This window comes from Theropithecus gelada, chromosome 18, assembly GCF_003255815.1.
Source record: "Theropithecus gelada isolate Dixy chromosome 18, Tgel_1.0, whole genome shotgun sequence".
Lineage (NCBI taxonomy): Eukaryota > Metazoa > Chordata > Mammalia > Primates > Cercopithecidae > Theropithecus > Theropithecus gelada.
Genome location: NC_037686.1, coordinates 43,996,080 through 44,014,263, shown reverse-complemented (window position 1 = coordinate 44,014,263; position 18,184 = coordinate 43,996,080). Strand labels below are relative to the sequence as shown.

Genomic DNA, 18,184 nt, shown 5'->3' with positions numbered 1-18,184 from the left:
CCCTAAATTCTTTTCCCTGGACCTGAGCATGCAGGGCTGAAACACATGAGTTAAAGGTGCTGAGGTGCAGCTTCACCGCAGCTCCCACTGCTCCTTCAACACCTGTCCTTCCAATTTGATCCCAAGAATTTCTGAAGTCTCTTTCCTTTCCCCATCCTGATTGCCATTGCCTTTCAGCTCCATTGTCAGAACTGTTGAAAAAGACACTACTCCAGTCTCTCTGCTTCTGCACCCGTCCCTTTAAATCCACCCCAAAATGCTAGTAAGTCTGATCATATCACCCCTATCTGCTTAAAAAGCCCTTTGAGAGGCCCCACTGCTCACAAAGCCAAGGTCAATACCCCAGGACAGCCCCTGGCCCTTTTGTGAAGTGGCCACCGCATACCTCCAGACTCATGGCTTATTCCTTCCCCATCTCTATGTTCCAGATATGCCAGTTTCCTTATTATCATGCATCAGCTCTCCCCTCTGTCCATGCTTTCAATGGTCTCTGCCTACGTCTCCTCCCTCACCTCTTCCCATTTCCCACTTTGCATCCTATGCTCCAAGCCATACTGAGCTTTGCCCATTCCTCCAGTCCATTATGCATACATGACCAGGCCCAGCCAAGGAGAGAGAGAACTCAACCCTAGACCCCAGTCTGACTACACAACCTGAACTATAACCACCAGGTGACCCTACCCACAGGCACAAATAATCAGAACATCAGTTGTACTCTATGAGTGAAGGTTTCCTGGAGGAGTAACAAATTCTGAGGACCAGTGGCCAAGGTACTTGAACGGAGAGAGGAAGGACTCCAGCTCACTCACAGCCTCAGCAGAAGCACATTTTAATGAGGAAAACCACATCCGATCTTTGCAGAAGATAGCATTTTAGCTCTTTCTTACCTAAGCATGCAGAAAGCACCAGCACAGAGCAATACAACAGTTTCAAAGGCTTAATAAAAGTGCCAACTATTTTTTCCCTTTACATGCACCTTTCAAAGTATCTCATTTGATTATTTTTACAGTGTCCACCTGAAGAAGACTGTCTATATTATTTACTCCCATTTTTCAGAAAGACAAACTGAGTAACCTGGGGTTTAAGGGGTGCCCAGGGTCACCCACGGTTTGGTCAGGCCTGGGAGTTCATTACTTGATTACCCTATTGTAGAAAAATGACAATTTATCTATGGCATCTCATGATTTTGCCACAAATACAAACTAACTCATCAGCCAAACACATCAGAAAGAGTCACCTGAGACTCCAAAGGAGGAGACTAGACTTCCATACTGGAGGGAAGGCATTTTCAGCATCTTTCCAAAACCTTTCATTGTCAACAGCCAAGGCCCTACTGCCTGATGTTGCTATGAATGAGACAGACACCCCACCTTCCCAGGTCCCAGTTCCCAAACTCAGGCCCAGCTGGGCAACTTCCTCAGGCTGAGGCTTGTCACTACAGGGGCCACCTGGGTCAGTTACAGCATTTTCTACTAAATGATGTGAAACCAATCAAAATGATCATCTTTCCATATGCATTAAGGTCTGCAATCAACCCAGTCACATCACTCTCTAGACCCTCTTAATAAGATACATCCAAACAGGACTCAGTCTTCTCCCTACCTGCTTGGCCTTCCTGGATCTCAGCCCTCCTTTCAGGCCCATAAAGCTGAACACCGACTATCCCATCCCAAAGCAACTTCTCTCATCCTCCAGTTTAGGTCTCTCTCTTTACCAAGAATTCCCAAGGAGAAATGTACCACAAACCTCCCATTAACTAGTTCAACAGGCAGAGACTGGATCAGGCAGTCAACAGAACACAGAGGAGAATGTGAACCCAGTGATTAGAGCACCGGAGCACTAAGGCCATGGTCATGGGCTTGCACATCACCTGGGGAGGCTATGCTCTGACCTATGCAAGGCCAGAGAGGTTGTTTATAAAACTATCCACACAACCATGGAAATGAAAAAGAAGAAAAGGAATTTACTTCTTATCCCCCAAAGGCTGTATTTAAGGGAAAATGGGCCCATTACAACTGGATGTACCACCAGAAATTGGTGTATATGGAACACAGAGATGGGGAGGAAATAAGCGGTGAGTGGAAGGTAGGGGGCAGCTACTTCACAAAAGGGCCAGGAGGTTATTCTAGGGTATTGACTTTGGCCTGTATGGTTTTTACCGTCATTTATTCACACCTTAACAAATTATTCATTGAACTTAAAAAAAAATTTCTTAAGGTCATTTTAAATGCAATAGCCCACCAACAACGGGGCAGAAGAAGAATGCGGACAACTGGATGCAAATCTGCACCCTCCATTGTCAGACACATGCACAAAATTTACGCCAAGCCAAGGGGTCTTGCAGAGACTTGTGTGCATTTGATTTGCATGTTTTGGGTTAAGAAGAGAAGGAGGATACGAAGCAGGTCCAAATATTCACTTAGAGCCCTTGGCTAGTCCATGTATTTGCTGTTTTCAGCTACTCAACCAGGGTTATCAGTGAACCTAAATGCCAAGCTTCAGGGCCCACAGCCAATCCACCCATGAGGCCGAGGACAGCCTGACACCAGAGCACAAGCACTCATCAAACGCTCTTGTTTCACTCCAAAATATTCTCAGAGGGCACATGAAAGTGAAAGAGTGGGAAAAAAAACTGATCAAATTGAGTAGCTTTCAAGCACTGCAGCCCGGGGGACCCATGCACCTTGCAGAGGCAGGGAATAAGGGGAAATCATGTTTAACCTCAATACGACTCATGTAACTGAAAAAGAAATTTAGGAGGATTTCTTCCCCATTACACCTTAGAATTATAATTGGGACAAGTGATCCAAATCATCCAGATGGGTCTTGCCAGTATTTGTTAATTCTCTATAAAACTCACCTGAGGGAAAACAAATTCATCTCCTGCAAGTTGGCCCTGAAAAGCCCTGCGAGGCCTATGTTCTGCTCTGGGAAGGAAAGAGGAGAATGGCAGTGGCCCCTAACGTGGATGCATACCCGGCTGCATGAGACTGACAGCCACCGTCAGAGCCACAGGCTCCAGCTCAGGACAGTGTGCAAAGAGTGCTCAGCACCTGTTCTGCATAGCAGGGAACACACACTCTGTGTCCTCAAGGATTTTATCATGTTTATCATGTTCCTGGGAAAATCAGACTTGCAAGCACTGACCAGCTAGAGAATAGGACAAAACTAGCAATGGACGTCAGCCAGAGTTTTCTCCCTGGGGTCCCAATTTAAATATTACTTCCCAGGGGTAGCCTCCCAGCCCTCCTCTGCTTCCTTCAGCACAGCCCTTAGCACTCTGTATCATAATTGACATGCTAAGCAGGGTAGGACCCACAACTGTTTTGCTCAATGCTGTATCCCTGGGGCCTAACATGGCCTGAAGAGAGTTTGATGAACAAATGAAAGAATTATTGCTAAGTTGCATGGTACAAGCATTGAAGATACAGGGATTCATAAGCAAGTAAGAGTTATGAGGACAGACTTGTGCTGAAACCACTTGATGGATTTCAGCTACTGGGAACACAGGTGGGTCTGGTGCTGGACCCTTACGATGGCCAGGACTTGGATCACGAACAGCAAGCCTCAGAAGTCTGTTTCTTGCACAGCTGCACAAAGACCAACTACCCTGTTTAGACACCCAGATCTTCATACCATCTGCTAGTATTAGACTTCCCCACATGCCCCCAAAACACAGACAGCAGGACAGGGACAGGAAGTGTGGCAGATGCCAAGACGGGGCTGGACCCGAGGCTTGCCCTCTTTACACACACGTGCCTGAAGACTCAGCAGCAAAAATCAGTCGTTACTCCATGAGGCCCCACAGAGAAGGGCCAAAGGCTCCAGACCCAAGCAGAGCTGCTCTGTGGTTTGGAGTCAGGAACTAAAGCCTGCTCACTGCTCTGCTGGCTCCACATCAACAGCCTCAAAGCAAATGAAACTTGCTAACACCCCTCAGGAAGCAGCAGGAGTGGAAACAAAGGGTGGTGCTCATCTGATGGGGATGATGACGAGGTGCCTTATCCCCTCGGCCTCTGTGGAGAGGCACTTTGGGTTGCTCCATCTCTCTCCCTCCAGTGAGGATGTGCTAGAAGCTTCCATGCCAGTCCAGGAGAGATCAGACAGCCTGGCAGTCCAGAGTCTCACGTGCCGAAGCCCCCTCTTTTCCTCTGTGGCCATGCTCTACTGCATCCATATGGCTCTAGAGCCACCCCCACTGTATCCCTGCTTTATCCTTACCCCTTTCTCGTTGCCTCAATCCTTAACTATGAGTTAAAACAGGCTGGTTATGATTATATGATGCATATTACTTTTATATCTAGATTATTATGGCTGGGACACATCTCCAATGATGTTTGAAGTGTAAACGTATCTTGCAAAATAATAAAGCATGAAAAGAATTCCATGCCATGCAAAACATTGCTCCACCCCGGCCTCTTATCCTCTCATACACTTTCTGTGCGAGGTGGACTGGGTACAATTAACCCTCTTTTACTAACTGGTCAGTGAAATTTAGGGAGGCCTAGGGGTTATGGCCACATAAGAGGCAAGAGCTGAGACAAGAAGCCATGACGGAGGGCTTTGAGCAGAGCCCCTAACTGTGCACCCATTGGAGCCGTAGCCCACCCCTGAAGATAGGCATGCACCTGTTGACTTACTTAGCGCAAGCTCTTTAAATTCTGGAAGACCGGCAGCAGCACACAGCTGGTAAAAGATGTGGTAATTCCGCTCGTCATCTGCCTGGAGGAGGAAGAAGTGAAGCAGTTTTAGGGCAGTGACTTCTAAGATCGTTCCCTCTGCCACTGTAATCCCAGGGTGCTCCAGGTGGTGGAGGCTGAGCCCCCCACTCTTCCCAGTGTTTTCCTCCACACCTCTGCCACCTTCAATTCCCACTTCCCGACTTTCTATTCACTTTTATGGGGCCTTCGTCCAACCTGAGGATTTATACCTCTTGACTTATGCAAAAACATGTATACATTTTCTTTTTTCCTTCTATATAGGACATCATTGCTCTTCACGAATGGTGAGTCAATCAACAAATACTTATTCAGTCTTCTGTGCTGCTTGGCTGATGTCCCATAAATTGTCAGTTCCCTTCTGTGAGCTCCCATTCTCCTCTGGGAGGCTCAGAGATAAGTGGAAGCTGTGCTTGCCCATCAGGTCAGGCTGGGCAGACAGGAAAGGCCCATGAGTGAGGCAGGATGTCGGGGGAACACCTGCAGCTGCACTGGCCTTACACTGGTAGTGTGAGTGTGGGGGTGGGGATTCAGGAGGCCTGAGCAAAGAGAGCTAAGGAAGAAGGAAGCTCCAAGGGTGTTCAGGAAAAAGCCATGAGCAACACATCGGACCCATACCCAACCCAGCAAGCTGCTTCCTTGGCTGTGGTGTAAAGCAGGATGGCGGGATTATCAAGCCAACCTGTGAGGTGCAGAGAAAACACAGGCAAAAGCATGGGGAGCTGGTTAAAAAATTCATTAGATGTTTGCTAAGCATCAGCATGGAGATGTCACCAAGAAACAAACAGCTGAGGCGATTCTGAGGTCTCCTTAAAGGCAGCTAAAACATGAGGACCAGGAAGCCATTTAACCCAAGGCAAGAGTCTGCCACAGACTCAAACCAGGACCTGAACCATCATCTTGGTTCAGTAATAGGAGGGCAAAGGGAGCTGGAGGAGGACTTTTGTCAGTGTTATGAGTTGCACAAACCCCACCAAAGTCAGGGTGGAGGAGGAAAAGGATTACAAAGAGGCAAAGAGTAGCTGGCAGGAGGAAATTAAAGGTAACCAAACAACAGTGAAGAATCAAGTCAGGTGAAAAGTGGGACATCTGGGAATTGAACAATGAGAACACATGGATATAGAGAGGGGAACATCACACACTGGGGCCTGTCATGGGGTGGGGGGTTAGGGGAGGGATAGCATTAGGAGAAATACCTAATGTAGATAATGGGTTGATGGGTGCAGCAAACCACCACGGCACGTGTATACCTATGTAACAAACCTGTACATTCTGCACTTGTATCCCAGAACTTAAAGTATAATTAAAAAAGAAAAAAAAGTGGGACATCCACTTATTTGAAAAGAAAACAAAGTAGGTAGCCAAGTATAATCTATTTTTTAAAATCTACTAAATAAGGAAGTTCTCAGGAAACCTAAAACTCAGACTCTGTATTTATGAAATTCCCCTGGTAAGACTTTAAAATCCATGAGGAAAAGGTCTGTCTTGTCCTTTACTGTATCTTTGGTGTCTAGGACAGGGCTAACACATAACAGGCATTCAATGTTTGTTGACTGAATCTAAAAACAGTACTGTATAAAGGTTTTTGAGATCTAATCCCTATATCATCTGAATGAACACTTCCTGATAAAAGATAAGAACAAGTACATTCAATTCCAGGCTCACAAAATGAGATTCTCTTTGGGCCCAGGGAGTGCGGCAGGGAGCAGAAGTGAGGTAATTGTCCACAAGAACAACACAAAAGGGCTCAAGTCCTCCCACTCACCTGGAAGACCACTCTGGACTTCTCCAAGAGGTAGGTCCTCATGTTGGCCCCGATGATGTGGTACCTTTTGTCAAAGCCAATCTGGATGTACTTGCCAAAACGGCTGCTGTTGTCATTGCGGGTGGTCTTAGCATTTCCGATGGCCTACACAGACCAGACAAACAAAGGTATGAAAAAAAGGGCTTTCTTGATTTCAGGATTGTATGTTTGTGGCACCATGTGTCCCCTTTCTCTTTCTTACTTACAGAAACCCTCTGTTCTTGGGATGACAATGAGCTGAGCTAAAAAACAAAAGAAAAACTTGAAACAAAAGAAAAACTTGAAACATCCAGAGGATGGCCAATGAGAGTAATGAGTTCATTGGTAGGCTCTTCAAAGGGGACTACCCAGGTGCAATGGAAGGTGCATCCCACTGTCCCTCTTCTTCCTCCTCCTTTCTTCCCTGGAATGCACATGTGATGGCACCAGCTATAGCAGTTATCTTGGAACCATGAGGAAAAGGCCTAAAGAATCACAGAGACTTTAGCTGTGACATTCTTGAGCCACTAAAACAATGCCAGTGCCTACTAACTCTGAACTTTCTGGAAAAAACAAACCTTCCTGTGCTTAACACACTTTGATCAGTTCTACATGAGTAGGCAGTCAAATGTCACTCCCAATTGATAAATACCTTCCTAGCAACAGGCCACAAATTGACACTCTCCTTCCCACCTCAGGAAGCCATCATCCCTCTTGGTATTTCTTCTGCAGCATCAGGGTTACAGTTCAAAACACTAGATGATAATTTTTTAAAATGAGTGACTATGGGACTAATTTTATCGTGTGAAGATTTGCTTTCTATAAAACACCATGTTGTCAATGCACTGGTAAAGAATACATTAATATTTAATCCCTTTCACATGCTTACATTTTTAGGTGGCTGAAACACTTGAAAAACATCTGCTGTAACTTCTCAGTGGTCTAGAAAATTTGAGGCACAAAGAAATTGAAAGAAAAGCCCAAATCCCAACCTACCCCTCAAGTCCTGCCAAGCCCAATCCGAGTATTAGTGTCTCCTGACATCCCAAAACCACGATGCCCTGCAGCCATCTATTATTGACAAGGCTGGCAGAATAGTGAAAAGCAAAAGGTCACAAAGTTGACCTATAACTAATGCTCCTGCAAACATGCCATTGAGTCTTGTTACTGAACAACTGTTCCTGTTACTGAGATGAGTAGAGGGAGGCGCTGAGTTATACAACCACCCACTCACAGAAATCTAGGCCTAGCTCTGCACCAGGAAAGCCACTGAGTCCAGTACTGGCCAGCACTCAGCACCCTCCAAGTATAGAGGATGCCAAGTTCCAAATGGGTCAAACCGTCCCTATTTCTCTCCTACTGCCATAGCCTTAGCCTACAACATTGTCACCTCTTTCCTGAACAACTTCAGTGGGCTCTCAACGGTCTGCCTGGTCCCACTCCCATCTTCCACCTGCTGTCAATTCTCCACTCAATTGCCACAGTGCCAGGGTGATTCCTCCAGAATGTAAAACTATTATACTCCCTATATAAAATGCTTGAATGGCTTCCACTGCCCTCTGAGATAAAACTTTCAAATCCTCAGCATGGGCTTATGTGCTTGCAAGGACCCGATCCATCCCTGCCTCTGCTCTTGCCCTTGGTCCCAGCTTCTAACAATCCTAACTCCCTTTTTCTTTCTCCAAAGGCCTATGCTCTCTCTGCCCTCACCCAAGCTTCCCATATGCAGTTCCCTCTTTTCCCACGGCTCCCTGCATCTAGCTGACTCATCTTCCTTCAGTCTCAGCATCTATGTCCCTTCTTCAGGCAAGCAGGCCTTCCCTGATCCCAAGGCTAGGGGAGCACCTCCTGCCATATGCCTTTCCAGGCCCTGCATTTCCCTCTTTTTCCCCTTACCCCATATGCAGTTAACCCTCTGTGCTCACGAGGGCAAAGATTATACATCTGCTTCAGCACAGGTTCTCTAGCACCCAGCACATGGTAAGCACTCAAAAATATTTAAGTGAAAGAGTAAATGAACCTGGGTTTCAGTTTTTCTCTTGTGAAATGTAAGTATTGGACTCCTTGTCCTCATAGGTAACTTGCCACTGCAGAGTCCTGCAAACACTAGTTGGAGTCACAATGTACACTTTTTACTTTAGCGTTTACAGTGTATAAAGCAATCTATACGTCACAGACACAGTATATACCTCTGGAAGGAAGTGTAGGGGGAGAAAGTACAACCTTGGTATGTTGGATTGCTCTGAAGGGCATCGTAGTGTTTGGAACGTGTCCAAGGTCAGGGCAAGGCTAGAGCCTGGCCAGCCTGATGTAACTCTCAAGACACTTAATTGGAGGAGTTTATGTCATCAGCTCCAACCAAAGGGATGGGGACTCACGCTCCTGGCACCCACCAACCTTGTCATCTCAACAGAGGCCTCAGTGTATCTACTTTCCTTCCACAAAAAGAGTCTCAGGCTTCAAGGCCTCACAGGACAATGGCAGACTGCCAGACTTCAGTAAGACACTTTCTGCTTGGAAAATGGAAAAGGAGGCTATATTTCCTAAAATGTTGGTAAAAAGCATTTCCCAGACCTTCAACGTAAGCCAGGCCCTGGGCTGGGCCCCTTAAAATCTAAACATTTAATGCTGCCAAGAACCCTACAAGATAGGCATTACTAACTTTCATCACACTTATGGGAAAACTTAGGTTTAGCAAGGTCAAGTCACATGTTACAGGTCACATGCTAGGAAGTGACAACCCCAAGAGAGAAATTCAGATATACCTGAGTCCAAAGTCTGTGTTCTTTCTACCTACACAGAGTCACAGCACTCCTCCAGATTCTGTCTTCTCCAAACCACTCACCCCAGACAGGAAGTCACCACACATACAGGCAACTTCTCACAGCTCAAATAGCCAAATCAAATCAAAGGATAAAGAAAGATATTAATCCTCACATCTCTTTTTATGTAAAAGCAGGGAGAAGCCTCTCAGAAGATGCTAGAAAACCAACTCATTACTATGAAACCTAGTAAATAAAGCATTAAACATCTACTTTCCAGTGTGAACTCTATCTCAGGGCAATTAAGTAGTTGGTGAGGGGATGTTTCCCTGCATAGATTTATTCCAGCTAATACATGCAGGAGGAGTAACAGAATGAGAGTATCACAGCATTTTGTAACTGCTGATGAATAGATCTAGGCATAATCAATAGCTGCTCATATCACAAAAACACAGCCAGATTTTCTGTGCCTCCTAATGCAAGCCCAAGTACCACATCTTAAGGATTCCTGTTAAAAAAAAAAAACAAAACAAACCAAAACAAAACAAAAACTAAAGAAGCCTCTAAATTTTACTATTCCTTTACAGGAAATGAAGTGGACAAAGGCACATGTTAAACAACGTCATACAGATGTAATCAGCAAAGGTCAGTTGGTGGAAAATTCTAAAGGAGAAGTTCATTTCAACAAATAAGTTTTAATTTCAAAATTTTAATTTTTCTAAATTTCTTAATTTTTAAAATAGCAATAAGACCTTTTACCATATCTGAGATCATTCCTTGTGATAGCTTAGGAAAACTTCGCCCGAGGTCTGAAGATCATTGCCAAAAGATTGGCCCTCCTTACTTTACTAGGCTACTTTGCAAAGTGATATGATAGATCTAAAAGTACTAGAACAACCATTCTGAAGGAAAATCGGGTATATCTATTAAAACTGAACATGCATGCACCTAACAAATCAGGAATTCTACTTCTAGGTGTTACCTAGAGAAATTCTCACATAATTCAAGTGGGCAAGAATGTTCCATTCAGACTATATTTAATAATTAAAAAAGAAATACAAACCAGATGTTCACCAGTAGGGAAAACATAAATAAAATGTGGTATATTCACATAATCAGATGCTATAAAGCTGTTAAAAGTAATAAACTAGAACACAGCTCATGGATTAATAAAAAAATGTAAAGTGAAAAGTTGCAAAATGATTGATGGACTATGATACCAAGTACATATGGTATAACAATCTTTTTGATGCATACAGAAACACACAGTGAAATAAAAATGGACTGAAATAATTTCAGTGTAATTGGATTGCACAATAAAGAGGTATCAAACAGTAAGAAAACATAGATAAGGAGCAACAACAACCATGCCTCAGTATGGGAAAAGCTCTAAGAAGTGGAAAATTGAAGTGGATCTTAAAGTGAGCAGAATTCTGACAGTGGGAAAAAAGAAGACATTTTATAAATACAGTGTGGACAAAGGGACAGGGTTATGCTACAAAATCAACAAGTTTGAAGTGGCTGAAGTATATTGATACATGAAAGAACACAGGAGATAATATTGGTAAGGTGTGTTGGGGGCAGATTCTTATAAAAATCGGTTGACAGTGTCTGGCTTTCTTCTTTGCCCTAAAAAGTATGAACCCTTAGCCAGGTGCTGGTAAGCCAGCACTTAGAAACGCCGAGGTGGGTGGATCGCTTGAGCCCAGGAGTTTGAGACCAGCCTGGGCAATGTGGCAAGACCCTGTCTCTACAAGAAAAACAAAAGTTAGCTGGGCATGGTGGTGCATGTTTAGCAGTCCCAGCTACTCTGGAGGCTGAGGTAGGAGGATCACTGGAGCCCAGGAGGAAGAGGCTGCAGTGATCATGTTCATGCCATTGCACTTCAGCCTGGGTGACAAAGCAAGGTCCTGTCTTTTGAAAAAAAAAAACAAAAAAACAAAAAAACCCCAGCAAATCCTGAAAATAACATATCTGGTCTTAGTTATCATTTTTGCTGGCTTTACTCTAGCCTCCTTTTTCTTTCTTTTTTTTTTTTTTTTTTTGAGATGAAGTTCCCCTCTTGTTGCCCAGGCTGGAGTGCAATGGCACGATCTCATCTAGCCTCCTTTCTTTCTCCCAGGATAGGGGCATTCTCTGTGGCTCTCAGAGTTGTCTGCCTGCAAACTCCAGTCACCCCGAGAAATGATGTGATGTCTCTGGACTAGACTTGGGTTCTGCTCCTCCTCTAACAGTCTCTTGATTACCAATGTTCTTTTAATCAGTGCAGACTTGTGAACAAATCACTCCTGGAATGCTGACAACCTCTTAAACAGAACAGGGTCAGAGAGTGCTGGTGGTGACAATAAATCATCCCAGTGCATCCCAACCAATTTCAATTCATCCTCAAGTCGCCTTTAATTCCAACAACTGCCACTTAGCGTAGACCACTGGGATATCCGCCTCCTCAGACCTTCAACTCTTGGTCTCTCCAGGAGGTGTCTGCAGCTGCTGGGCAGTGGATGCAATGAGACGATGCCATGACCATAACCGATTGCTTTGTCAGGAGGTGCCATCCTTCCCTAGGACGGGGCAGAGCAATCAATCAGTAATCAGCTGTCTGTCCCCTGATTAAGACATGCTCTGTGCTGGTTATAGCACTCTGAGCAACCACAAAACTGACTGGGCTTCCTGATACAAGGTTCCAGCTAGACTCAGCTTCTGAAAAGTCGTGTTTTCAGACTTTGGAAATGCAAAAGCCTCTTTCTCTGCTTGGCAACAATCTTTCTAATCCTACTCAGAGTTCTTCCTGGCTATAATTCTTCCTTTCATGTTCATAGCCAAGACTTCTCTCAAACATAACACTTAATGACAGCTCAAGGGACAGTCTCTAGGATGGCAAAATTCTCCATTTGACAGAAGAAACCGTCAGGATTTACTCACGTAATTTCCAAAGTACTAATTTGCACAATGCAGAAAATTAATGTTTTGAGCTCAAACCACTGTAGCATTTATTTACATGACCATGTAAGATTAAGCTGGTTCACGTACACACTCCTACTTCAGACCTTAGCAACTGAAGCATGTTGAGCATATGTCTGTATGTGCATGTTGCTTTTCATCTCTGCCATATCAAAGCACCCTGTTTCCCTACAGCCTAGCAGCCTATTCAGGCTACAATGGGTATTCCAAAAGTTAGATAATGCCAGACCACTGTGATTTAAAAAGCACTTCCAAAGCAAGAACTCAAACAGATACTTTCACACCCACATTCACAGCAGCATTATGCTCAATAGCCAAAAGGTAGAAGAATAAACAAAATGTGGTATGACCATGCAACGAAATACCGTCCGGCTTTAAAAAGGAACAAAATACGAATATATGCCAACACATGATTGAACCTTGATAACATTATGCTAAGTGAAATAAGCCAGACACAAAAGGACTAGTGTATGATTCCACTTGTAGGGGGTACCTAGAATAGGCACATTCAGAGAGATTACCAGCGGCTGGAGGAAGGGAGAATGGAGAGTTACTGTTTAATGGGTAAAGAATTTCTATTTGGGATGATAAAAAAATTCTGGAAATAGATGGTGGTGATGGATGTACAAACATTGTGAATGTACCAAATGCCACTAAATTGTACACTTAAAATGGTTAAAATGGTAAACTTTATGCTGTGTATTTTATGACAAAATTATAAAAAATTTCCCCATGTCTCATATATGTTTACTAATGTGGTGATCTGCCTTCACTAAATTTCCAACATGACTAATAATAACTATTTTGTTCAGTCTCTGGAGTTCAAAGAGGTTTCTTGCCTTTCGTTTTGCCCAGAATAACTACTCTATTTCTAAAAGAAGTAGTACACTGTGTCTCTGATATCCTACTGCCTAAAAAATGGACAGAATCTTGAAACTGGGTCAAAGGAGAGATCCTGCTTTCACACTCTCATTTGAGGTAGAACATGAGGTTAATTGTGGAGCAGCTGTCTTAGCCATTCAATATAGGCATAGTCCATGGTCTAAGGAGGCCGAGGCCATAGTCCACAAATGGCTTCTGACCTGGGCCATGGCCATGCCTCAGTTTGGGGCTCAGACTAAATGCTGGAGTAAATATGCTACCAATGAAATGTTAGAAAAGAAAGAGTCAAATTATGGTAAAGCCATTTATTAATGCATGTTTGCAGCCAATAAGATAGTTCATAAAAAGTTGAACAATATGGGGACAAGGCTTATGCTGTAATAGTAAAAAAAGCTGGAAGAAAACATACCAAAATGTTGCATGATTATCAGCAGGCTGTAGTATTAAAGGGGATTATTTCCTTTCATTCTTTCGTATTTTCCAGTGAGCCCTTCCTATCTTTTCTGATTTTGTAATAGGTCAATGGTTCTCCAAGTGTGGTACCCAGATGGGCAACACTAGCATCACCTAGGAACTTGTGAGAAATGCAAATTTGGGGGGTCCCTCCAAGACTCCTTCTGAATCAGAAACTCTGGAGTGGGGTCCAGCAATGTGCACTTTACCAAGCCTTACAGGCAATTCTCAGGCACCCTCAAGTTTGAGAAGCACTGTTATGGAATAAAAGGTTTTTTTCATCTGTTTGTTTAGTACAAATGCCTTCAACTGTATTCACCATTTCCCAAATCATATAAGAACAAATACTGAAACTTGCTTTTGAAAAATTCTTAGTGAACAGGTTGTATCTTATTACTTAGCAGAGAATTAAAGTCCTCCAGATAATGCAACTCTGGAAGCAGAAGACTTTGCCTGGATAATCAATGAACCCCTACGAATCAAGACTCAATTTACTCCTGCACTTGGTAAAGGAAGAGAGAAAGAGGGGACTAGGGAAGGTCCAGGCAGGTTCTTGTTTCCCTAAGCTCCAAAATCGTCTGAAAGACCAAACCCCATGGTGACTTGTATCTTAGTCGATGGGGCTCAGGGCTCCGCATGGAAGCCTGATGCTATCTTGGCAGCTTGCGGCTCAACTGATGTCTTCTTACTATTGTAGGTGATGATAGAAGGGAACTGTCCAATTAGAGATGGACTAGACAGACATGAAACAAAGGGACTGCCCAGGGCTGGCAGAAGGGCCTGCTCCTACCAACTGTAACCAAGACAATATTAAAGAGCTTTAGCGACAAAGGTGGGGAATGAAAGCTGGCCCAGGGACTATGAGGCCATTTCATTCTACTCCATCAAAATAATAAAGGTTTCGTAGAGAAAAGGGGGAAAAAGAGACAGCATTCTGATCCTAAAGCATGCTTAGTTATTGCAAGATCTAGTCTTTAGCAAACTTCTCTGGCCTATAGTTGTGTTGACTGCTCTGAGCCCACCCTAGCCCAGCCCCTATCATGAAGACTGAGGAGTGAAGACACAGACGGGGCCTGCCCTGGCCAATTCATGCCATCACAGGGAACTGTTTTCTGAGGAGCTTCAACAGATGCTAGGTTATCACGTACCTTTTGGCTTTACCTCTCCGCTTAAAAGACAAGATGCCCAAATACTGTGGGTTGAAAAATATTCTATCTAGTCTTCCCCATCCCCCATGAAAATTGCCTTTCTGATCCAGCAGGCCCTCAAAGCTTCTAAGAGTTTTGGTGGAGCACCGATTTCTGATACGTGATGTCAGCAGGGAAGGGGACAGCAACAGAGGTGGAGGAGGTGGGGAGGGATGGTCACTGTCACTACAACATTCAGCAGAGTCAAGGGACACGGAGAATATGAGGACGCTGTACCCAGTACTAGGAACCTAAAGACACAACCAGGTCAACATCCAGAGTTTTAGAGGCACCTTGGAAACTTTTCCTCCACAGTGGACAGAGGGCTCTCAGGGAGAGGCGTGAAGGCTGCCACCCAGGCTTGACACCCAGCAGTCTTGCTGCCAGTGGGAGGAGTTCCAGCCAGGAAGGCCAGGGCACCTGGAAGGCTTTACCTCCATGATGGGACTGGATGCCAGCACCTTCTCTTCGATGTTGGTTTCACTGGCCGAGCCACCAACGGTGGCAAAATAGCGCATAGCATACTTGGCTGACACCGTCTTCCCAGCTCCAGACTCCCCACTGACTATGATGGACTGATTCTTCTCATCTCTGGAAGGAAAAAAGCTCTGGTAAGTCACTGGCCATGGAAAGGCTCTGCTGCCATCCAGGGACTCTGTCTGACAAGGGCCTGAGCCTCACCGGGAGCATCTCTCCCACTTTAACGGATAAACGCAGAGGAACAGTGTAGAAATAGTCTGCCCTCCCCAACACCTGCACACATCCTGAAAGTGGGAGGAAGAAAGCAATTCTACCAGGGCACATACCTTCATTTACGGTCTAGAGCAAGAGTGGTACAAACAACTGGCCACTCTCCCGAGTTCCCTCTGGGTGCAGTGCCCTTAGATCGTTCCCTTACACACATCCTTTAAGAATTCACAAGCACACATAGACCAGGCGCGGTGGCTCACACCTGTAATTCCAGCACTTTGGGAGGCAGAGGCGGTGAGTCACAAGGTCAGGAGATCGAGGCCATCCTGGCTAACATGGTGAAACCCTGTCTCTACTGGAGGGGGAAACAAAACAAAACAAAAAAACCCACACACACGAAATTAACTGGGCGTGGTGGCATGCACCTGTAGTCCCAGCTACTTGGGAGGCTGAGGCAAGAGGATCGCTTGAATCTAGGAAGCAGAGGTTGCAGTGAGCTGAGATCATGCCACTGCACTCCAGCCTGGGCAACAGAGCAAAACTTCGTCTCAAAAAAAAAAAAAAAAAGAATTCACAAGCACACACTTTCAGTTATATCATCTCCCCTTTGTTTCTCTAACATTCCCATCTGTGTCACTGTACACATTACAATTTCTTCAAAAACACAGATCTTTTCTTCTCCTCCTGCATTTGAGCCTAGCAAGCCAGCAGACACAGTTTTGAACATTTTTGTTCATATAGGTAGGTCACAAAGGGTGTGCTATTAGCCACCAGGGTAATCTTGCCTCAAATTTCTGAGAACTTTGATAAAACTATCAATTTCAATAAGTGGAATCTGAGTCAGAACAGAGGGCAGAAAGAAGATACTCTACATCAGATAGGAACACTTCTGTTTATCCGTTTAGAACAGGTGGTAGGAAGACAGACAGGCAATGGAAAGAACAGCTCAGTGGGTATCCAAGGAACATGGATGTCCCCAGCAAGCCATAGAAGCTGGTATAAGGAGGGCCAGGCTGGTGCCAAGAGACCCAAGTTCTAAACCTGTCTTCATTTGGAAAAGAGGGGGGTTAGATTAGATGTATGCTCAAAAGCAGGGAGTAAGGAAAAATGTTTGGGCCACAGTTTTGGGAAATGGTTTGTAAGGGCTATATTCCACCACCCACCTCCGATTCACAAACCCATTGTCAAGAGGTCAGGCACTCTGCTTTCACTCCCCAGTGTCTGTAACCGTGCCTGGCACAAAGTACAAACTCAATATATATCACTAAACCAGAAGCAACTTAGCTCTCAACTAATCTAACTCCCTTCTATTCTAAATGAAGACAGGTTTAGAACTTGGGTCCCCTGGCATCAGCCTGGCCCTCTTTACACCAGCTCCCATGGCTTCCTAGGCAGAGTGGGCTAGAAAAGAACAGAGAAGCACCACAGGGGCCTGCCCCGCCTTGCTGTCAACATGAGTAGGCTGTAGCTTATTGGCACAGGTGAATGAATGTCAGCTTCTCTTCTGATCAGGGCTAACAGATGGAAATGTGGTGTGATGATAGAAGGGAATGGTCCAATTAGAGATGACCTAGACAGAAAAGAAGCAGGCTGGAGGTGGGAGCCGAAGGCAGAGTCATGAGGTAGCTGACATGAAAAAAACCTTTACCATGAGCTGCTCTTCAAGGTCAGCAGGAAGTGCCCCAGCTCACACAAACGGTTGGTTAGCAATGGGGACGGACCTGAGTGGATGTGGGTGTCTAGTAGACACTGTTGAGAAGACAAAGCTGAAAAAAACGTATCTTTCAAATATGATACACAACCAACTACTTGAAAATGTATGTTGAATCCTATCCAGTATTTGGGGACTGGAATTATCACTGTCTCTCTGAGATCCCTTGTAGTTCTAGGACATGATTGTAGTCAGAGCATCTCCTTGCTGCTGTGAAATCTCGACATTGAAAGGCAGCCTCTAAAGCAGCCTGCGGATGTTTATATTGCCTCTTCTTTTATTTTATAACACATCCCTAAACCTAGAGGATAATGACAGGTGTCACCTCTAATCTTAATATCTTCATTATCAAGTCCTTAGAGAACTGCTCAAAGCACAACCATCCCAGGCAACTAAGAACATCACAAGTTTGGTGTTGTACCTCTGAAAAAGAGAAGTTTGATACCATCTTTAAAACTTCCTGGGTATCTGCAATAAACAGAACTAGATCATAGCAGCCACACCCAAAAGTGTAGTTATGTCCCAAATTTGTGTGTTTAGCCCCAGATAAATGGATAAGTTTAGAATGTGTCTAAGCCTTGATCATCATCAAAGAACCAGTTAGAATGCAGAAGTATATACTATCTCGAGTACTTAATAAGGATCCCAGGGAAGCAACACACAGATGCCAGGAGGGAATGAATCTCATCAGTGGAGGAGGGGAGATGGGTAAGCGCTGCCGGGCTCCTGCATCAACACAGCACACACAGGACGCTGGACTACAAGGAGACCCAGGTGACAGGTTACACTCGGCAAAAACAAATGAGGCACACACCAGCGATGCTTGTCACTGTTCACCTATGGCGTCAATAAGGGAATTCCGCTGCATATCACTGGGGAGTGACTGGAAAGTCATGCCCTTTTCAGGAAAGAGCAACTCATACAAGACATGGGGAAAAAGTGGGCTCTTCCTGGGGGGTGAGTGGCCAGGAATCAAAAAGGGGGAGTAGGTCACGTGACAAGTGTCAAGCATTCAAAAAGAAGGAATCAAGGCAACA

At 44.6% G+C, this 18,184-nt stretch overlaps 1 protein-coding gene across 1 annotated transcript in view; it reads right to left on the bottom strand.

Annotated features, from left to right (window-relative positions):
• The window catches only part of MYO5B (myosin VB), a 385,029-nt gene that overhangs the window by 171,966 nt on the left and 194,879 nt on the right, over positions 1-18,184 (bottom strand). Inside the window, exons 5-7 of the mRNA XM_025364941.1 lie at positions 15,181-15,337; positions 6,484-6,627; positions 4,641-4,722 (exon numbers count right to left, since the gene is read on the bottom strand). Of these exons, the coding sequence (XP_025220726.1) occupies positions 4,641-4,722; positions 6,484-6,627; positions 15,181-15,337 (383 nt within the window). The remainder of the gene's footprint in view (positions 1-4,640; positions 4,723-6,483; positions 6,628-15,180; positions 15,338-18,184) is intronic.